General features: G+C 60.3%; 5 protein-coding genes across 7 annotated transcripts; 3 read left to right on the top strand and 2 right to left on the bottom strand.

Annotated features, from left to right (window-relative positions):
* Window positions 1-352: 352 nt before the first annotated feature.
* JDV02_007965 (RING-type E3 ubiquitin transferase) lies at window positions 353-3,859 on the top strand. The gene is made up of 4 exons (XM_047989519.1): window positions 353-788; window positions 926-1,436; window positions 1,503-1,957; window positions 2,018-3,859. The coding sequence occupies exons 2-4, from the start codon at window positions 1,293-1,295 to the stop codon at window positions 3,081-3,083; spliced, it is 1,665 nt and encodes a 554-aa protein (XP_047845521.1). The 5' UTR covers window positions 353-788; window positions 926-1,292; the 3' UTR covers window positions 3,084-3,859.
* Window positions 3,860-5,646: 1,787 nt separating this feature from the next.
* Window positions 5,647-10,384, top strand: JDV02_007964 (uncharacterized protein). 3 transcript variants are annotated; one of them, XM_047989517.1, is made up of 8 exons: window positions 5,647-6,099; window positions 6,252-6,602; window positions 6,674-6,792; window positions 6,854-6,889; window positions 6,949-7,635; window positions 7,696-9,066; window positions 9,126-9,322; window positions 9,381-10,384. In XM_047989517.1, the coding sequence occupies exons 2-8, from the start codon at window positions 6,491-6,493 to the stop codon at window positions 10,045-10,047; spliced, it is 3,189 nt and encodes a 1,062-aa protein (XP_047845519.1). In that variant the 5' UTR covers window positions 5,647-6,099; window positions 6,252-6,490; the 3' UTR covers window positions 10,048-10,384. The 3 variants fall into 3 exon arrangements, with proteins under 3 accessions (XP_047845519.1, XP_047845520.1, XP_047845518.1); XM_047989518.1 differs by having other exon boundaries at window positions 5,647-6,602; window positions 9,126-10,384; XM_047989516.1 differs by having other exon boundaries at window positions 5,647-6,792.
* Window positions 10,385-11,239: 855 nt separating this feature from the next.
* On the bottom strand, window positions 11,240-15,097 carry DPS1 (Aspartate--tRNA ligase). The gene has a single exon (XM_047989515.1). The coding sequence runs from the start codon at window positions 14,299-14,301 to the stop codon at window positions 11,464-11,466; it is 2,838 nt and encodes a 945-aa protein (XP_047845517.1). The 5' UTR covers window positions 14,302-15,097; the 3' UTR covers window positions 11,240-11,463.
* Window positions 15,098-17,790: 2,693 nt separating this feature from the next.
* Window positions 17,791-19,014, top strand: JDV02_007962 (uncharacterized protein; the record flags this gene model as incomplete). Its single annotated transcript, XM_047989514.1, has 1 exon — window positions 17,791-19,014. The coding sequence occupies one exon, from the start codon at window positions 17,791-17,793 to the stop codon at window positions 19,012-19,014; it is 1,224 nt and encodes a 407-aa protein (XP_047845516.1).
* Window positions 19,015-19,239: 225 nt separating this feature from the next.
* Window positions 19,240-21,127, bottom strand: JDV02_007961 (uncharacterized protein). The gene is made up of 2 exons (XM_047989513.1): window positions 19,774-21,127; window positions 19,240-19,602 (listed from the first exon to the last, which is right to left on the bottom strand). The coding sequence occupies exons 1-2, from the start codon at window positions 20,890-20,892 to the stop codon at window positions 19,303-19,305; spliced, it is 1,419 nt and encodes a 472-aa protein (XP_047845515.1). The 5' UTR covers window positions 20,893-21,127; the 3' UTR covers window positions 19,240-19,302.
* Window positions 21,128-21,232: the final 105 nt, after the last annotated feature.

Below are 21,232 nucleotides of genomic sequence, written 5' to 3'. Positions count from 1 at the left end.
ACATCAAGTACTGAGGTACAGTAGTCTGTACGTCGCGCGGGATAGGTAGATGTTGCCAGTTGGGGCGGTCGACGATGAACGGCGCGATAAGTACCTTACTTTGCGCAGTGGTGGCGCGCGAACACTGAACCGCACGACTTGCTTCACTGCTGGGGTATTGAACGCGCAACACCATGGCCGTCCGTCCCGGAAGTCCGTTGACGGGCAGAGTCGCTCCTACAATTTGCTCCACGGAACCTGAGGTTGCCATGTGGATGCCGACAACAACGGCCCCACAGCTTCCGCATGCCGTCGTTGATAAGGTAGACATCCATCCATCCATTCACTACGTCCCTCCACCCCACTCTTCTACCACCCGACTACGTACCGTACCTGTACCCGACCGACCCCTTGCTGGGGCCGACCAGCGCCGGGCTGCCTGGACTGAGAGCCTGCCCGCCAACGAATCACTGAATTAACAGGCAGGCCAGGGTCTCGCACTCTGATTTGCGGCGGCTGACAAACGTCATCCAATCCGCTCCGACCCTCCCCCATCGGCCGTCGCCTCAGCCTGAATCTCGGCTTGCGCTTCGTCGACCTTCGCGGCCCTTCCACATGTCGCTGGCCTCTCCTCACTGTCCTTTTCATCGCCTCGTCCTCGCGCCCGCCCGCCCGGTGCTCCAACGCGACGAGTCGGAACGGCCCCCCTAGGACGGCATTCTTTGCTCCGGCATCTTTCTTAGCGAGTCATACGAGCAAGCACCTGACCGGAGGTCTCAGGCCCCAAACGGCGGCCATTTCGGTACTTGGTATGTATACCTAGCCTACCGTGCCATCGTGCCTCGTCCATATTCACGTCAAGGCACGGATCACTTCGGAGCACTGTTGCCTTTTGTTCTCCATTTCCAACGTCTACACGAGGCTTGCAGCTGATGATGCAAACTAGAGGCCTGCAGCTGACATATCTCAGAAGCATCAGCGAAGTTGGTTCCCTACCTGTGCGGTTCGCGCTGTTGCCACCCCGCCTTCAGCCTACGAGGCTAGCATCTTTGATGCCCCCTCCAATAGTGTGAGCTGCGCTCCCAACCTCGGATTCTTCCCTTGGCCTTTGTTGTTGCTTGATCGACGTTGTTTGGGACAAACCTTTTTGGTCGCGCTTTCGTTGCCCGCCTCTCCGACCCCCTGTCTTCCCATTCGACACCTCTTTAACACACCCGGCCTTCACTCTGGCGTCTCGCGCGTTTCGACTTGCCAGCCTCGCTGTTGGCCTCGGACTTGGTGCCTTGACGGCATATCAACACAGCCAGGCCCAGATGGCCTCCCACGACCAGGAGGATGGTCACCTAGACGCCACCTCTGGTCGCGAGGTTGTCTACTGTCATGCCTGCACCCACGAATGGCATCGCGACGAGCATGGTCTCGAGTGCCCAGACTGTGGGAGTGACATAACAGAGATCGTACGTCTCCTCATGCAACTCGTGTTCATTGTGTCTTCCCAGGCTGTACTGACGCATCTTGTCTAGGTCGAAGCCGATAATGACCCCCGCGAGGTCGACGATGACTCGTTGAACGCACCGTCGTCAGGACTGCTCGGTCTGCGCCACTACGAGGACGATTCAGACCCCGAAGAGGCCGATATAGAAGAGCACCTCGGGCCACATGGATTTGTTCACCGCCGCAGCGTACGTGCCGGCGATGGCCACGATAATCATCATGAACCCGGAATTGCCCCCGTCCTGAATCGGTTCTATGAAATGCTCGAGACCTTTGGCCAACCTCGGCCGATGGACAGTCGCGAAACCCCTACTCGCAACCCTGGTAGCACTGCCACCCCTTTGCCAACAGTTCATCGTGCTACCTTTACGACCGGACCTTTTGGCAGAGGAACCGCCTCCGTCACCATTTACTCTGGCCCTGTCAGACACAACATGGGCCATGCGAACAACACGGGCCATGCCCCTGCTGACCCGTTCCAATCGTAAGACAGCACCTCCCCCAAATTTTCCGCTTGTGGAACAGGCTGACCACTGCTCATCAGAATATTTTCTGATGTCCTTCGAGACATGGGCCCGCCTCCCGTAGGTCATGGCAATGCGGGCCCAACAAATCCTGACGACATGGGACCTCAAGTTCAAACCTTTGCCCGCAGTCTGCATGACATTTTGAGTCTGTTCAGCCCTGCCAACGCCATGGCTGGCGACGCCGTTTACTCTCAGGAGGCTCTCGACAGAATCATAACACAGCTCATGGAGGCCAACCCACAATCTAATGCGGCACCTCCAGCTTCCGACCAGGCCCTTCGGTCTCTCGACCGGCGCCCTGTCGATCGCGAGATGCTCAAGGGAGAGACTAAGACCGAGTGTACGATTTGTATCGACGAGCTCAAGATCGGAGACATGGCAGTGTTCCTACCCTGCAAGCATTGGTTTCACGAGGACTGTGTCGTACTATGGCTGAAGGAACACAACACTTGTCCAATTTGCAGAACGCCTATCGAGAAGCGCAATGGCCCGAACGATGCCGGTAGCACAGGCCAATCTGACAACGCCTCGGCGCCAAATGCATCGGGCTTGAGATCTGGCCCTGCCCCTTACAACCCCTCATCGGTCGACTACACCGCCAATGCGACGAACGAAGGACCGAGACGTTTTCGAACAAGTTTCAGCGGACATTTCGGTGGAAACTACAGCTCTGGCGCTGGGCGGGCCAACGAGGAGTCAACAAGGACGTCGGAGCCGACACACCCACGAGCCATTCCCGGCCGGCGCTCTAGTCAGCTCAACGAGGCCTTCCGGGCTGTGACAACGATACAACAAGAGCGCGATCGAGCACGCGGACGTGGCACCCCCTCACAGACCATCTTTGACACGTCCAGGTTGCAAAGACGGACCTCCTTGTCGCCGTCCAGTCCAAGACAAGGAGCGATGGCCGATTACGGCTCTCGAATGAGGCAACGAAGTCCGTCGGAGAGCAGCAGGCGCGGACAAGGCGATCGCGTGAATGGCCGGTCTGGTGGACAGGGACCAATCAGTTGGCTACGTGATCGTTTCTCTAGTTCCGGCGGCTCGAATCAGGGTTCGTCGCGGGACGACAGGCGACAGTAGGAGGACAGCCTCGCTCGTTAGCCACGGGGCGATTTTTGGCTGCGACTATGGGAAGACGTTCAAGATGCGCTGCCAAGGGCTGTGAGAGACGCATGGGGACGATAGATGATGTGTGTCGCGCGGTGCACGTGCTGGCCGTATGCATGGAAGAAGGTCCCCGTTCCAATGGCCCGGCACGCAGAAGCTTGGCAGGGGAATGTGTTAACAGGACACGGGGTAAGGCAGCACAGGATGCTCTCAAGGTCAGGCTGTGAGGTGCGAGGGCAGCCATGATTCATGACGGGAGAATGATTAACGACTACGAGGAACTGCATGGCGTGGGCTACCACCTGCCATCGTCGCTATGAAAAGTTGATCTTCAAGCCGGGATGAAGCGAACTTTAGAGCGGGCCAAGTGGGATGCATGTAGGGAAGGCGTGTCGTTTGGAGAACACCAAGGCAAGGCGCCGGGCAACCGTGAGCAACAGCCCACAAGTCGTCGGATAGAAGAAGGAAGAAACAACGAGAGGCCGACGGGGCCGAGATTGCAACCGCCAGTGCCATTCGCCTCTTTGGGAGACGAGCATATTTCGTAGGCTCGGCAGGCTGCAGGATCGGACCGCTCCGGCTACGTGTGTCGCTAGGAGGGCGCGTTCAATTGAGTCTGGATACTCCCGGAAAGGCTCTTCGTGGTCTCGCGCGTCGTCGGTTAGTTACACCAATGCCGATCTCCTGGCCGCCTGCGTTGAACTTGCACCCCCCCACACGAAGAGACCGTCGCGCCGGCCGTGAAGTTTCGTGGCCCCCCCCCCCCCCTCTTTCATTAAATTTGCTTCGCTGTCGCTTTGTGAAACGTGGGCCCCGACGTGACGTCGCCGTCGTCAGTGTCATCGTCTGCGGCAGCAACGGCGGCGGCGGCGGCGGCGCTGGATGCCGGGCGGGGACGCCGGTGACACCGACCGAGGCAAAATGGGAGGCGCCGTAATAAATGGAGTTGGCCCCGGGCTTATGTGGCGGCCCTTGGGGGGACGGCGTTTTTGGCAGTCCCCGGACCCAGCAGTGCGGGTGTGGGCCACACCCAGCGGTCGTGAAGAACTGGATTGCGTTCTGCTACTAAGGTATCCACCTGCATCCATCCCCCGGGGCCTCCACTATCGTTAAGGGGGTTTCATCGCTGGCGGACGCGGGGCGATTGTCGCCTGCGTTATTCCCCGACCCCTGCTGTCGCGGGCCACGCACGGTTCCCTGTTAGCGAGCAATGGAGGATCCTCAGCGGCTCCAGCTGGGTTGTTGTTGAGCCTTAAACACGATATTAGTAGTACGAACTAGCACAGTCATACTAAGTACCTACATGCATATTCTTCGGCACAAGTCTTGCATCGGCAGGCCCGTCAGGCAAGCACACGCCTAGGTAGGCCATCGCAGGGTACGGTGACTTGTCATCGCAGACGGGATGACGATGTCGGTCCCAGAGACGGGCGGCGGGCCCACGAGACAGACGGACCCGCGGCGGCGTCGGGGTTGGTGGTGCCAGTCAATCCCGCAACCTGCACGCCACCCGTTCCATGGTGCCTGAAGCTGAAGTCTGACAGCCGAACTCTAGCGCCCAATATACATAGGATGCTGAGAGAAGGGGCTGTAAGATCTGAATCTATTGTCATCGCTTGGCGTTGGGCACGTCGCCAGCTTTGTTCCCTTCCTGGTTCCAATCGTCGACGTGAATATTTAGCTGCATACCTACAGGTACGGACTACCTAATGCTTCGTAGGTACGGGTCCCGCGGTGCCAATACCTGTCCTTGCTTCGCAGGCAAGTATGAAGGTGCGCCATCTTGGATGTGAGGGCCCTCCATGCCCAGGACAGAAATGCAAAGCGTGGCAGGTGTCTTGGCCTATCCTGATCTGCACCTGCACGATCCTGCGATAATTGCCAAGGCAAGGAAGGAACGGACGGAGGAGAGCCAGCCAAGCCAGCCTGCAATGGCTGCTGGACGGGCCTCTTGCACCTGCCTCGAGAAAAACTTCCGAAAGCCCTGGTCATACAGGGTCATGACGATCCTCGCTCCTGCCCATTGGCGCGCGTTGCCCGTGGCCATGCCATGCAATGCATCCGTCCACTGCGTGCGTGCGTGCATGCATGCATCCCTCCATCCTCCAGAATGCCTGCAGAATGCCTGCAGCCGAACGCCTCGGACTGCATCAAAGCAGCAGCCCCCAACAGAGTTGTGCCGGCGCCGTCGCAAGCCACGTCCCACTCACGAATCCTTCCAGCCCGCCAAGCGCACCCTGCCTGCATGCGCCAACGTGCCACGTCCCTGGTAACCTGACGACTGCTCGGCTCCAGATGCCGTGGCGCCAAACTACTACGTACGACCATGTCCGACAAGGTGGTGGTTTGTCCCGCGTGAGCGAGAGCTTGGCACTTTGCTTGGAACGGCATTGCGCGAGCAGCCAAATCCGCCCACGGCGTCCCCCCCCCCGGACCAGGCGGAGGAGGAGGAGATACTACACTCGGACACACACACACACGCCCGCCCCATCAAGGCGGCTGTCGCTGCGATTTGAGCCTAGACACACCCGAGGAACGCCGCACCGCACCCACACGGCCGGCTTGAGCTTGGCAGATGGGTGCCACATGGTCAAACACCGCCGTCGCTCGACGCCAGTGGCCGCCATGAAAGCCCACCGCACCAGCGAGCCTTTGCGCGCGCGGACGGATTGGCACCAGCACCGGGGGAACCGGCCTGCCCCTGACTCCGTCGTCGCGAAAGGCGGCCGGCCCGCTGCTGCTCACTGCCCGAATCGACTGGCGTGTCCGATGAATGAGGTCGGCCGTGCCCAGATTTGCGTCCAGCACGCACGTACTGCGTCGTATTTAAATCGATGGCGACCCCTCCCCATGGGCAATCACGGCGAGCCGTGCCGAGTAGCATCTGCATCCTATCCTTTTGCGACGACACGACGTTGCCTCGACCCGCGAGTCATCCCTGTGTCCTGGCCAGTCCGCTTCGACGACGTCGCCTCTGGCGTCAAGCTCAGTAGGTGCCTCCTGAACCCTGATTCACAGCCAGCCACTGCTGTACGAGCTTTTGCCTTGGGCGTCTCGTGTCGCTGCCCTGCCGTGTCTAGCGGAATTGCACAATCAACAGAAACCAGCCCACATGCTCGCCTCCTTACATGCCTCTTCCAGAAACCCACCTGCAGAGACACATCTCGGCGCCAGCGCACCCCACATCTTGCGATCGTCCTCTCATGAGAACCTACCCTACCCCTCAAGCTCGGCAGCCCCAGCGTTTCTGAGCCGTCCTGCACTGCCCTGCCAAGTCAACGCTCTTTTCCCGGCGGTCTCTTGACTACAAGTTACTCGACCATCGCTGACTTGTCAGGCTCCCTCAATCCCGAGCATTCGATATACTCTAAGCGGTGGCCATGGCCGAGGCAGTCCCCATCCCCGAGCCCCCGGGTTTGCCCTTGATTGGCAACCTGGCTGAGTTTACTACGAGCCCACTCAAGGATCTCCTGCGGCTCGCAGATACATATGGTCAGACCAAGACTCAACATGATTGATGCCTTCCGTTGTCGCATAGACCATCTGACAGTCGAAACGTGCAGGGGACATCTTCCGACTCTACCTTGGCACGAGGCCCGTCGTTTTTGCTAGCACCAATGAGCTCGTCAACGAGCTTTGCGATGAGAAGCGATTCCACAAGTCTCTGGGATCCGCGCTCAGGGTGCGTCCCATCGGTGTACTGGAAACCCCACCGCAAATCGACTGACATTCACCCAATACAGATTGTTCGTGAAGGTGTCCACGATGGTCTTTTCACTGTTAGTTGACGTCTGCTCGCGTCCCTATTTCGCCACAAGCCTTACTCACAGGTTGACAGGCGTACGATGATGAGCCCAACTGGGATAAAGCTCATCGCATTCTCATTCCTGCATTTGGACCCTTGTCCATCCGTGGCATGTTCGACGAAATGCATGACATTGCAACGCAGCTTGCCATGAAGTTTGCACGCCACGGCCCTCAAGCCCCCATTGCCGTGTCCGACGACTTTACGCGCATGGCGCTCGACACATTAGCGCTGTGTGCCATGGACTTTCGCTTCAACTCGTACTACCATGAAGAGATGCACCCGTTCATCAAGGCCATGGGGGATTTCTTGACCGAAAGCAGTCGTCGCAGCAAGCGTCCTTCGTTTGCGCCCAACTTCCTCTACCGCGCCGCCAACGAAAAGTTCTACAACGACATTGCGGTAATGAGACAGACCGCCGACGAGGTCGTCGAGGCGCGCAAGAAGAACCCCACCGACAGGAAGGATCTCCTCAACGCTATGCTTAACGGCGCCGACCCAAAGACGGGCGAGAAACTGAGTGATGCAAACATCACTGACCAGCTCATCACATTCCTCATCGCTGGCCACGAGACGACGTCAGGTATGATGTCGTTTGCATTCTACTATCTTCTCAAGAACCCGAGCGCCTACCGCAAGGTGCAGCAAGAGGTGGATGAGGTTATTGGCCGGGGAAAGGTGACGGTCGACCATGTCACAAAGCTTCCGTATATTGCGGCTGTGAGTGCTCTAATCAACTATGCCCTTGACTAAAACATAGGAACTGACAAAAGGCTTTAGGTTCTTAGGGAGACCCTGCGAATCAGCTCGACCATCCCGGGCTTCACCGTTGAGCCCTATCAAGACACTTTGCTCGCGGGCAAGTACTTGGTGCGCAAGGGTGAATCCATTACAGCGCTTCTTGCTCGAGCTCATCTAGACCCGGTGGTGTACGGCGAGGATGCCCGCGAGTTCAGGCCGGAGCGCATGTCGGATGACAGTTTCGCCCAGCTAAACAAAGAGTTCCCCAACTGCTGGAAGCCCTTTGGGAACGGCAAGCGGGGTTGTATTGGACGACCGTTCGCATGGCAAGAGGCCATGCTCGCGATGGCAATGCTCTTCCAGAACTTCAACTTCACCTTGGACGACCCAAACTACAACCTCCAAATCCAGGAGACGATGACCATCAAACCCAAGGACTTTTATATGAAAGCGAGCCTCAGGCACGGCATGACACCCACGGAGCTGGAGCAACATCTTGCCGGCAAGCTTTCTTCGGAGCACTACCACGCCATGTCAAGGAAGGCGTCTTCCAATATCTCGGCCTCGGCTGGCAAGCCGCTGGCCGTCTTTTACGGCTCCAACAGCGGAACTTGCGAGGCTCTGGCCCAGAGAATCGCAGCGGATGCGCCTCGGCATGGTTTCAGGGCTTCGACGGTCGCACCTCTTGACGATGCCAACCAGAAAATTCCAAAGGATCGTCCCGTCGTTATCATTACAGCATCGTATGAGGGCCAGCCCCCGTCGAATGCGGCGCTGTTTGTTGCCTGGATGGAAAGCCTTAAGGGCAAGGAGATGGAGAACGTATCGTACGCCGTCTTTGGCTGCGGCCACCGCGACTGGGTCCAGACGTTTCACCGGATTCCCAAGCTCGTGGATTCGAAGCTCGACGAGCTCGGCGGCAAGCGCATTGTGCCCTTGGCCACCACGGATGCTGCAGAGCGAGACATGTTTAGCGACTTTGAAACTTGGGAGGACGAGTCGCTGTGGCCAGCCCTGCAAGAGTTATACGGCACCGAAGACAGCGGTGATGGGGATGGCGATGGCCTCAACGTGGAAGTTTCGCTTCCTCGCAAGTCGACGCTGCGCCAGGATGTCGAGGAGGCGCTTGTGGTCTCGAGCAAGACTTTAGCGGACACTGGCTCCGTGAAGAAGCACATCGAGATCCAGCTTCCCACTGGGATGACATACAGGGCAGGCGACTACCTGGCAGTGTTGCCATTCAACCCACAGAAGACCGTCTCTCGTGTCTTCCGGCGGTTCAAGCTGTCTTGGGACGCCTCGCTCAAGATCAGCTCGGACCGACCAACGACTTTGCCAACGGACACTGTCATCTCTGCGGCTGACGTGCTTAGCGCGTATGTTGAGTTGAGCCAGCCGGCAACAAAAAGAGTAAGCGAGACGTCCAGAGCATACAAGCTCAAAGCGCACTCGGCTAACAGCAAGCGTAGAACATTCAAGCGCTGGCAGATGCGACACAAGATCAGGCCGTCGTTCAGAAGCTACAAAACTTGGCCGGCGAGGACTATCATGAGAATATTACCGTCAAGCGTATATCGATCCTTGATCTGCTGGAACAGTTCTCCACTATCGCCTTACCGTTTGGCTCTTATCTGAGCATGCTCCCGCCAATGCGTGTTCGTCAATAGTACGATGGTTCTGATCTTACATCGTTGATGTCTGTCGGCTGACCCTTTTGATTACAGCTCTATTTCCTCGTCGCCGCTAGCCGATCCCTCCAAGGTGACGCTCACGTACTCCGTTCTGGAGCAACCGGCATTATCCGGCCAAGGGTCACACGTTGGAGTAGCCACCAACTTCCTGGCCTGTCTCATGCCAGGAGAGCGTCTCCACGTCGCAGTCCGACCGTCCAAGTCGTTCCACCTACCAAGCGATGCCGAAAACACGCCTATCGTGTGTGTTGCAGCCGGGTCCGGCATGGCGCCCTTCCGAGGGTTCATGCAAGAGCGGGCCGCCATGATCGGTGCCGGACGCAAGGTGGCCCCGGCCCTCCTGTTCTTCGGGTGCCGATATCCTGACAAGGACGACCTGTACGCGGACGAACTTGCTCGATGGGAGGAGCTCGGCGCAGTCGAGGTAAGGCGGGCGTACTCGCGTGCCCCGGAGAAGTCTTTTGGCTGCCAGTACGTGCAGCATCGCCTGTCGCACGATCGGGCCGAGGTCTACAAATTGTGGGATCGCGGGGCCAAGATATACGTGTGTGGCAGCCGCGATGTAGGCAAGGCAGTCGAAGCGGTCTGCATCGACATGGTGCAGGAGAGCGGCAGCTCCAAGGAAGTTACCGAGGAGAAGGCCAAATCCTGGTTTGAGCAGCAGCGCAACGAGCGATACGTCACCGACGTCTTTGACTGAATCGTTGGCGTTTGATGAGAGACGACTCTGTAAATTTGGCTACGGGTTGGGCAGGTCCTTGAGAGGCCGAGGTTGTTTGGCGCTAGTGGGTTGGACACAGGAATTCTTGTACTTGTACTACTAGGTACTCGCATCTCGATGTGAAGAGGGCTTGAGGGCTAGGTGCGTCACCAAGACGGCGACATGAGGTTGCGAAAGTGACTGCGACTGAACTGGAATGGTTCCAGGGCCCGGACGACTTCCTCCGCCTTGACGTCGATCAGATGGCTGCCAAGGAAGCTATCGTTGCCCAACGGCCAGGGGCCGAAGAGGTGGAGAAGGGAGAAGACGGGGGGGGCGTGTCTGTATACGGCCACAGTCGCACGTCGTGATTCGGAATGCCGCCAAAGGACAACGCACCAGCTATTATTATCTTCCATCGGATGTGACCTTGTCATGTTGTCTTCCCAGTCTTGTCTCAGGGCGGCGCCCTGCCACCTTTTTGGGCCAGAAGCATGGCAGGGTTTCGTTCGTTTTAATTGTCCTCCCCTCCCCCGCCTCTCTTCGGTATCATTGACGTCAGTCAGTCAGTGTACGAAGTTGGTTACCTTATGTACCTACCAAAGATACAGCCAGCCAGCCAGCCCCTCCGCCGTCGTCGTGGCCGTGGCCGTCGTCGTCGTAGTCGTCGTCCCCTCTCCCTCTCCCCCCTTCTTGCCGCCGTAAGAGAGAGATGACGCGGGCGACGACGACTCTACCGTGTCCATGTCATCCATCCATCCATCCATCCATCCATCCCGACATCCCGTCATTCCCCCCCGCCCCCAACCCACGTGGGCGAAACGCAACGCAACGCGTCCCGTAACTATGCCAAGAGCCAACCAACTTGGTTCCCTTTTAGACAAATCTTTTTGCACGAGAACTGCTCGATCGATTTACTAATGTTCAAAGAGCGTGGGCGTGCGCCTTGTTCCAGCGTCCATTATACCCGCGGAGTCGTTGTGGTATCACTGCTTCACGAGGACAAAAAGGGGGCCGAGGTCCCAGAGGTGACGCAAAAAGGAAGTGGGAATACTACTTTCATATGCATTGACGTCCAATCATTCTCCCTACAAAAATGTCAAGAAACCCAAAGACCGCCCGTGGAGGTATCTAGTGAACCGTATAAGCTGCAAAAAGGGGAGACCAAGCCAAAGAGCCCCCCCCACATCCACCCGCCGCCAGTGACCATAACCAGCCCCTTCGCCGCGTACCGCCCGCCCTATCACGTCTCTTTTCACACCCGGCCCTCACCACGTGCGAGGCTCGCGTGACTCTCTCCGCAACGCTTTTGGACGCCGTCGTAGGCAAGGCCCTCGCAGACAGACAGTCCGTTCCGTACCGTGACCCTGTGGTCCAAAGGCCAAAAGACAACAAGACAAAACACCACAGGCCCCATCAGTCCTGGAAGAACTTGATGATTTGGTTCAGGTCGCGTAGGCCGACGCCGTGCTTCGGGTAGCAAATGTAGACTTCCTCGCCGAGGGCGCCGAATTTGCTGCGGAAACCGGCCTTGCGGCGCAAGCCCAGGCTCTCGACAATCGAGTTGTACGTTGTCGCCAGGAAGCGGGCGCGGATGCCGTGGAGATGCTCTCCGGGGGTCAGCTTCTCTGAAACACCGACACCAAACGTCACCTGGCCCGTCACGCTCGAGAGCGTGTACTCGATGAGCACCTCGATGGCGCCGTTGACGGAGCCGGGGAAGTCGAGCGCCCATTTGACCTGCCAGCCGTGCTTGGCAGACAGCTTGGCCAGCACCACGAGGGCCTGTACCTTGCCATCCTTTTCGGCAGCAAAGTACCGTCGGTGCTCCATGTCGACCCAGGGCCTCACCTCGGTCAAGTGAATCTGCTTGCCCTTGCGGCTCGCCTTCCATTCCTCAATGGCCGGGTTGGCGCGGCTGATGAAGTCGTCGTCGCCCTTGACCTCGTGCACCTTGACTCCCTCGCGCTCGACGCGCCTGGCCTTCGGGCCACCCGTCGTGTTGTGATGCTTGTTGGTGTCGACGCGTTGCTCCTCGGTGCAGGACAACGTGCGCCAGCCCAACTGCTGTGCGAGAATCTTCTGGACCTCGTACGAAACAAGCATCCAAACGGGCGTGAGGCGCAGCTCGGTGAGGACAAACTTGACGAAAGCGGAGCACACGTCCTTGTATTGCGACCGGTCGCACAAGGGGTCGCCAGTGACCATGGCAAACTTCTCTTGCCTGACGAAGCCGACGGCGGCGCCCGTGGGGTGGCGCCAAATCTCGAAGCGCTCGTCCAACCAAGATGTGTTGGAGGCATCGCCATAGTTGGCAATGAGCTTCTCGATCGGCGGGGGGGCACCGGCAGCCTGGGGCTTGGTGGTGTCCGCCTCAGGATGAGCCAGGCCAGGAGATCGCTCAGGAAGCGACTTGGGATCTCGGTGGAAGAGCGAGGCGTATCGCACATCGCCGAGCTCGAGCATCCACGCAACGATTCGTTCCAGGCCTAAGCCGGCACCGGCGTGCGGGGGCGCGCCCAGATCGAAGGCGGCCATGTAGTCCTCCATGCCCTCCTCGGACATGCCGGCGTCGAGCATGTTTTGGCGCAGCTCGTGGGGGTCGTTGATGCGCTGGCCACCGGAGCAAATCTCCTGACCGCGGATGAAGATGTCGAAGGAGCGTGTCCAGTTGGGGTCTTCGGGGTCCTTGTGAGTGTAAAAGGGGCGAGCGCTGGCGGGGAACTTGTCGAGGATATAGTAATCGGTGTTGTATTTTTCCCGGACGAGCTGGCCGAGGCGCATCTCATCAGGGGTGGAGAGATCCTCCTCTTCGACATCGCGCCCATCCTCGCGCAGCATGCGAATGCCCTCGCGGAAGTCGAGGACGAGGGTCTCGTCGAGATACTTGAACTCGCCGCTCGGCCAGCGCTTCTGCACCTCCTTGACCTCGGGCATGGCGTAGACGTTCTTGAAGACAGACTTGAGGAAGTCGTCGAGGACGTAAATGACTTCGTGGTAATCGTGCTCAATAGCCATCTCAATATCGAGGCCCGTGTATTCGGTCAAGTGGCGATGCGTGTTGGAATTTTCGGCGCGGAAGACGGGCCCAACTTCGAAGACGCGACCAAAGTCGGCTGAAATGGACATTTGCTTGGCCAGCTGGGGGCTCTGGGCGAGGAAGGCATTGCGACCAAAATAGTTGACCTTGAAGACGGCGGCGCCACTCTCGGTCGCGGCAGGCTGGAGCTTCGGGGTGTTGATCTCGACGAAGCCCTCCTTCTCAAGCACATCGCGGAATGTGCGGGCTACGACGGAGCGAATGCGGAACAGGGCCTGGTTCGAAGGGTGGCGCAGGTCGAGGATGCGCGAGTTCATGCGATTGCGCAGAGACTCCGGGGGCTTGTAGTTGGTGAAGGGCGCATTGTACGCGGCGCCGACGAGGTGGATAGACTGGATGCTGACTTCGACTCCGGAGTGGGTGGCAGAGCGAATGGGCTCCGGTGGCGTCTTCAGGATGCCATTGACCTGAACAAGAGACTCTGGAGCCAGCTTTTGCACCCACTTGACCATGTCCACGTGCTCCCGGGAAAGCACGCCTTGGACAGAGTGCGTTTGGTCGCGGAAGAGGAGGAAATCGAGTGCCTTGGACAGCTGGCGCTGGGTGGCGATGCGAGCGCGGAAGTTGACCTCGGTGCCTTGGGGCAAGCGGTCGAGCTCGGCGATGGTATTGAGCTCGTAGGGGTGCGTCGGCCAGTCGGCGCTCATGCTGGAGCGGCCGCTGTCGAGCGAGAGAAGCGACTTGTCCGTGCTGGCGCGCGGCAGATCCATGCTGGTGCGCGGAGAGGCCCTGCGGGAGCCCTGGGGAAGCTCGACGCCACTGTCATTCATCTTGGGAGGCGGGCCGAGGGCGGTCCTACTGCTGCCAAAGGCGCTGCCGCTGCGACGATGACTGGCGTCCGAGGTGGTCTTGTGACGGCGGGTAAGATGCTGCACAGGGATGCTGGGCGAGGAGGGAGTCGCGGGGCTCGAGGGCGTCGGAGTGTTGGCCGTGGGCGACGAAGCGAGCGAGCCATCGGTGTAAGTGGCCTTGGCCGGGGCTGGGGCGACGTCCTTGGTGTTGAGGTTGAGGCCCGCGGGGGCGTTGCTGCGAGGCACGTCGCCACTATGACGACGGGGCCTGGCCGGGCTGCTGCCCCTGCTGCTGCCGCTGCCCCGGGAGCGGGAGCGGGGCAGGCCAAAGGCTGAGGCGAGGATGTCGGCGGTGGACGGCATGATGATGAAAGCGACGACGAGGGCTGATGGAGGTTAGGCGGACAAGGCGATTCGTGGATGTGCGCCGGCTGCTTCTGTGCGGGCGCTGCACTGCGAGCCGTTGCGGTGGTACTGTAAATGGCAGACCACGGGTGCTCGCGCGCCGGTACTTAACGGCGACCCCTTGCAGCGATTCTGCGGCGTGTCGTCGATGATGGCGATGGCCTGGGCGATGACGGAGGGGGGTGTCCCGAAAATGTGGACCACCTCCACTAATCAATACTTTTGCTCCCCTGGAGCTTTGGGTCTGTCTGGCTCTGCGCTGGCTGCCCGTCCTGTCCTGTCCTGTTTGGGCTGGGGTTACAGCGGGCGCCAACCAGCCAACGGGGGCAGCAGGGATGGGTTATGGTGGTAGTGGTTGTGGTGGTGGTAGTTGCTGTCGGCGCAGGGCAGGGCGGATCCGGCTGGCTCGGGTGCGGGCTGGGCGAAGGATCGATGTCACCGACGACGACTTGCCAGCGTCATGGGCTCGGGCGGCGTTGAATGCTGAGACGGGATGGGCAAGCTAGGGTCGCTGCATCTAGGAGTCAGCAGCTAATTGACGCGAGACATGCCGGTACGAACGAACCTCGAGAGTCACCCTTTCGTCGCCGCCAGGGCAATGTATGGCCGTTTGGCGTAGGAGAGAAAAGAGGCGGTAGGTATTGAGGGAGGCGAGGCAAACCACCGCAGGCAGTGGGCAGCGTTGCACAGGAGCGAGGGCTGGGGCGCGGCTATCGTGAGCTGGTGATGGAGGGAGAGGGGGAAGGCAATGAGGGGAAGCAAAGCAGGAGGGGGCGGGGAGAGAGGGGAGACATAAATGGGAGCTTACGGCCCTTCTTATTATGTATGTATTGCTGCTTATCCGGACCTCTGCTCTATCACAAGCACTCGCTCGGTTCGTGGCAGGCTAAAACTGAGCTCGACCAACCTCAGACCCCAGGCATCAGCGTGGATAATCCGTCGGCGCTCCTCGGGCAGCACCCGCCAAATACGACCGGGCAAGAGTCCTGTCCAGTCCCGATGCGCGCGCGAGAGGCGGGCGGGTAGGGCTGGCTGGCCATGGCTGGGCTGGGTCGCCGCGCCGGCCGTCGGACGCGGCCTGGGCCCGTCCGCGATGGAGTCTAGCGAAAAAAAAGGAGCAGGCGGGGGGGCCATGCCGGACTGGCCGTCAACGTGCGAGCCCGTTACCATGGAAGTAGGTACGTAAAGTTCGATTCCGCCACTCCCACTGAGCGGGCCTCGGGCAAGTTGGCTACAAGGTTGCAAAGGTAAGCAGCAGCCAACCTAGTACTAAGGCACTGTGCTTCCCGCAGCCGGGTCGGGAATAATTAGTACCTGACGCCCACTGTGCATGACATTTCCTCCGCCATTTGGTCGGCTCCCGCCCGCCCTCTGTCCGTTTTATTGGCCTCGGCATGCCACTCGAGCGATGACCGTGCAAAATTTCTGGTTGCCACTCGTACGTTACTAATGATCTGTCGGTGGTGCTGGACTTATGGCATCACTCTGCGTCAGACCGTTGACGCTCGTGCTCGCGCTCACCATCACAGCACGCCCACATGTGGGCGCGCATGGAGCGTGCCCTCGGCCATCGCCATCCGCCCAGATCCACCAACCACAGGAGACCGCCATGGCGGATGGGCGGACCTCGCCAGCCGCAGGACGCAGGCTGGGCGATGTTTCGCCCGCACGAGGCACATGTGTACAAGTACAGCGTAACGAGCGCCCCGGGCGCACATGTGCACGCCGCTGGCAAAAGCTTGAATACCTACAGTACAGCGCGGCCAAAGCACGGTGGCGCGGGCCTCAACGCCTCCTGTGTCATATATCTTTGGGTGGTTCAGTCGAGTGCAGCGCGAGCAGCAGCAGGCAACAAGGATGATGTACAGGCGTGATGATCATGCTGCTCGATGCTAGATGATCGAGAACACCAGGGACTGGGCGCGTGTCGTTTATCGTGCCTGATCCTTGGCGAGGATGCAGGTGCAGTGGCGACTGCCGGGACGATCAAGAGCCCGTAACTCCCGTCCCGCCGCATTAACTTAACGTAGTATGATGCCCAGAAGCTGCCGACTGGCTGAGGCTCTGTCTGGCCCGTGCCTCCTGCCGAGATCAACTGACGCCCATGCCGCGTCCCGCTACCGAGCCCAGGGTTCACCGGGAGGCTCTGACGCCGTCGAGTGACGTGCCCGCCCGCTGAAGAGCATGATCCGAGAAGCTGGGCCGGCAAGAGCCCACCATTACCTGAGCATTGACAATTGTAAGCAATTTGCCAGCGCACCCCGCCAGGCGTCCGACAGCCTGGCACTCCCCTGTGTGTCTCAGAGGCACCTGCCTGGTTGACGTCAATCGTCGCGCGCGCGCGCTATCGGAAGCCACGGTCGTGGCTGCCAAGGCCACCCACCTCCTGCCCGGAATGCCCGCCTCCCAAGGCCTAACCCGGCCCTTCCGGCACGTCATTTCTACCTGGCAACAGGCCGGCAAGCGAGATCGCCGCCCAGATGTGCAAGATTGCAGGCGGGTAGCAGGTCGCTCCTCCTGTGCGAGCGGCAGGGCAGGCAAGGGCAGGTACGTGGCACGCACACGAACAATGAGTCCTTCCTTGTTGATGCTTCGCAGCCGCATGATGAGGCCATGCGCCTCTTCCACTGTGTACGGCATTTACTGTAGGTATTAGTACTTCTGCACGCGCAATGCAAGTGGCGGAACGCTCTCGAAGCCGGGCGGAAGGGCAGCCAGCGGCAGGCGGCAAAACGGGGCCGCCACACGGACAATATACTGTCCGGCCGGGCTGGCGGGGATCCTCCAGCGTGCCCACCGCGCCCACCGCGCCCACCGAGTCCCCGGCCTCCATCTTGCTCGCCCCCTCCCATCCCACTGTAGCGAAGCGCCCCCCCCTCCCCCAACACGTCCGTCCGTCTCTCCCAGCAGGTAGGTGTCCAACACATCCAACGCTAAACTCGCCGCTCCTCCTCCGCCTGTAATGCCGCATGACCATCGCTCGCCCTTTTTGTCCTCCCATCCATTCTCTCCCTCCTCCACTTGGCCTCTGCATTTTCCGTTGCTCCCGAGACAGGCGCCGCGTGCCAGAAGAAGCTTTCCCCGTCCGGCCTCTCATTCGTCTTTCCCCCGGTAAACCTTGGGACCGTCGCCCGGTCCCTGACCCGGCCTGCTCACGAGAGCCACCCCGGCTTAGGCCACCTCGCGCTCGCTCACTGCCTATCGCGTCTTGCAGGCACACGTCCCCCAGTTGGACCATCTGCATTCGGCTGCCCGCCAGTCACTTCACGCACAGTCACGGGTCCGTCCCGACGACACTCCAATTTCTGCCCTTGCTTAAGGATAGGCCTTGGACGAGTCCGGTGTATCGCGGCGGTCCGCGCCCGGCCCTAATTCCCGTCCACCGGCTCACCGGGCCCGCGCCGGCGACGACGACGGGAACCACTGGCACGAGGTGTCGACTTTCACATGGACGGACTGAAGCCCATCACCCCCTCCACCACTGCGGCCAGCGTTGCCACGAGCACTGCGTCGAGCACCGCGCCCAGTGAATTGACCACTCCTGCCGGCCTCAGCCCTGCGCCCTCGGGTGCCGACACCCCGGACTATGTGAACCCCCTAGAGTCCAGCTCGCGATGGTACCTGACTGCCAAGGCATCTGCCGTCCGCTACGCCGCGAACCTGGGCTTCAGCATATCCAACCGATCCGACCCCCCGGCCCCGACGCATTCACGGGACATCTGGCTCGACTCCACGCTGTCTGAGTGGAAGGGGCCGCAAAAGATTAAGGTTGAGGTCTGGGTGCCGCCTCGAATTTCAGTCGGCCCTCGCGCCGCCGTCATCAACTTCCACGGCGGTGGTTGGATCCTCGGTCAGGGCACCGACGATGCCCGTTGGGCCGGCGCTGTGATGGGCGCTCTGGACGCCGTCGTATTCACTGTCAATTATCGCCTCGCCCCGAGCTACCCCTTCCCCACACCCGTCGAGGATTGCGTCGATGCCATCTTCCAGATTGTGGCTCGTGCTACCGAGTTCGGCATCGATGCAGACCGCATCATACTGGCGGGCTTTTCCGCCGGAGCCACCATTGCCCTGAGCAGCTGGATCGTTCTGCAGGAGCCTCATCGGTGGGATTACAAGCTGCCGGCTGCATCGCCTGACATTGCTGGCCTCGTCGTGTTTTACCCTACTTTGGACATTACCATCACGCGCCCGGAGAAGCGGCAGACGTGTACGAAGCCGGAGCTCACCCTGTCGCCTGGCCTGACGGACCTGATTGACGCCTCGTACGTATACCCGCCTGTGCCCCGGGAGCAACGCACCGACCCGAGGCTGTCGCCTGGCCTGATGCCGGACGAATTGCTCAAGAAGATGCCGCCAATTCACCTCTGCCTGTGCGAGTACGACATGCTGCTCGCCGAGGGCATTCGCTTCGCCAAGAGGCTACAGAGCCACGACATGCCCTTCTCAGTCCGCGTAGTGGAAGGCGAGGCTCATGGCTGGGACAAACCACCCCCAATGACCCCCAAGGAGAGCGTCAACGTTGAATACGGCGAGGCGACGCAGGCCATGGCCCGCTGGCTCTGCCAAGATTGCGAGACGGACAGGGAGTCGTTGAACTCTATGAGGACCAAGAGGCCCCGCATACGGCGACCAAGATATCTGTCTTTCAGATCGAGAAGCGCGAGGTAGGAGCTTGCGCGAATCGGTCGATGAGTTTGACGCATCCCTTCTACCCTAACTTCTTGACATTGTGCATTGTATGCGTCAAGCGTTGGTTTTGCCCTAGAGGAGCATCGGCGTTTGGGAGTTCAGAACTTAAGAGACGCACATGGTCAGGTCAAGGTTCATTGATGTTACACAACCCTCGAGCGGGGTTTGATAGATTCAAAATCGAATTCATCACATCACGCAAGGCCTTGAGCAAAACATGTGCAGCGGGAAATGCACCCCGCGAGCATCCCTGATCAAGCAGGCAACTCAAGCAGGCAGCTGGCGATTTCTCACATCGCGGCCAAAGTAGTCGTGCCTGTAGTTGAGGAACTTGATGAAGCCCCAGGTGATCCACTCCATGACGATGCCGCTGAGCCAGCCGCTAGGCACGGGGGCGTTCCAACGGGCCATGGTGTCGCGGTACGTCTGCTCGATGTCGGCCCTTCGAAGGGTCTCATAGTCGGCAAAGAGCTGCGGGATGGTGCGCTCTGCGCGACGCGTCAGGACGTGGGCTAGGAGAACCCCGTCCTCGATGGCGACGCCGGTGCCTTCGCCCTGCGGAGGCATCTTGAGGACGTGAGGTCAGCGAGACATACGAGCGGTGGATGGGCGAGATGAGGGTGACTGTGACAAAAAGCAGGACGGGAGGGAGGGGCATCATAGGGGGGAGGGCTGGTGGTGGTCGGCGAACGGAATGATGATGGCACGGGCGTGTCAACAGCTTTCCTCTCCACTTACAGCGTGGGCGGCGTCGCCGAGCAGCAGCGCCCGGCCCTTGGCCCAGGCACCGCCGGGGGGCAGCATGTATACGGGGAAGAAGAACCACTCGTCGCAGCGGTCGATGATGGACCCGAGGTACGGCAGGGCGCCGCCCGCAAACGTCTCGCCCAGCCTGCGCTTGATGCCCGCCTTGTCGGCCCCCTGGGCGGCCCAGCCCTCGCGCGCGTCCTCCTTGTTCTCCGCGACGGGGCTCACCGCGGCCAGGTAGAGGTCGGTGCGGGACGGCTCGTAGTAGGTGAGGAGCAGGGCGTCGTTTCCGTGGCTCACGAGCGTCGTGTCGGTGATGAGCGGCTGGCCGTCGGTCCGGAGCCACGACTCCCTCTTGGGGGTGGCTGCCGCCGCCGCCGCCGCCGTCGTTGTCGTCGTCGTCGTCGTGTCGGAGGGGATGGAAGCGTAGCCGTAGGCGTTGCACTTGCCAGAGTACGTCTTCTCGCGGCCCGGGTCGACGACGAGGCTGCGGACCTGGGAATGAATGCCGTCGCATCCCACGACGATGTCTGCCTCGAGTGTCTCCGTCTCCGCGTCTTCCTCCTCCTGCTGCTGCTTCTTCTTCCCTGCGGACCCTCCCTCGACAAACACCCGTCTCCTCTCAAACGTGACTCTCACGCCCCCCTCGCCGATACCACTATCTGCCTTGCCAAACTCCTCAACCCCCCGCACCCTTGCCCCATACACGACACTGACCTCGACGTCTTCCCTCCGCGGAAGCTCCCTGAGCGTGTCCCGCAGCGCCTCGACGAGCAGCTGGCGCTGCACGCGAATCGCGTCCACGCCCGGCCACAGCCGCCCGAGGAGCCTGCCCGTGCGGTGGGCAACCAGCTCGATGGCGCTCACGGGGGCCGCCTGGGCGCGCAGCCGCGCCCCGGCCCCGAGCCAGTCGATGTACCGCAGGGCCAGGGGCGTGAGGTTGATTGCGCCGCCGAGCCGTTGCACCTCGGTGCGCATCTCGAGGACGGTGACGCGAAGCGGCGAGGAGGCGGCCCCCTCGACGTGCTTCTTCACCAAGGACAGTGCTGCCGAGAGGCCGGCGGGCCCGGCGCCGACGATGACGACGTGGAACGGAAGCGCATCGGCCATGACGGACGCGGCAGTCGTGGTGTATATATACCGAGCTGTTAGGGTCGTGAATGTCTCTTGTGGACAACAAATGTCCTTCGGTTATGTATGAAATAATGTCTTGTGGACGACCGTAGGCTTGGCGACTGCAAAGTGCTCGAATTTGTTCTTCCTCCTGCTTTACGCGGTCTTGTGCGAGGCGACGCCATCTTCCACGCGCCCCTCTCATATTGAAGCCATCGTGTGAATAAGTATCCCAGGATCGGCATTAGCTTCAGCCGAAGCTGACGTTTTGAAATGCCGAGTGGCAGTCGAGCACGGTCTGATTGGCTACGGCTGTGGCAGCCATCTGAATCAAATA

This window comes from Purpureocillium takamizusanense, chromosome 7 (assembly GCF_022605165.1).
Source record: "Purpureocillium takamizusanense chromosome 7, complete sequence".
Lineage (NCBI taxonomy): Eukaryota > Fungi > Ascomycota > Sordariomycetes > Hypocreales > Ophiocordycipitaceae > Purpureocillium > Purpureocillium takamizusanense.
The sequence above is the reverse complement of the archived record's forward strand: the minus strand, read 5'-3'. Positions and strand labels throughout refer to the sequence as shown.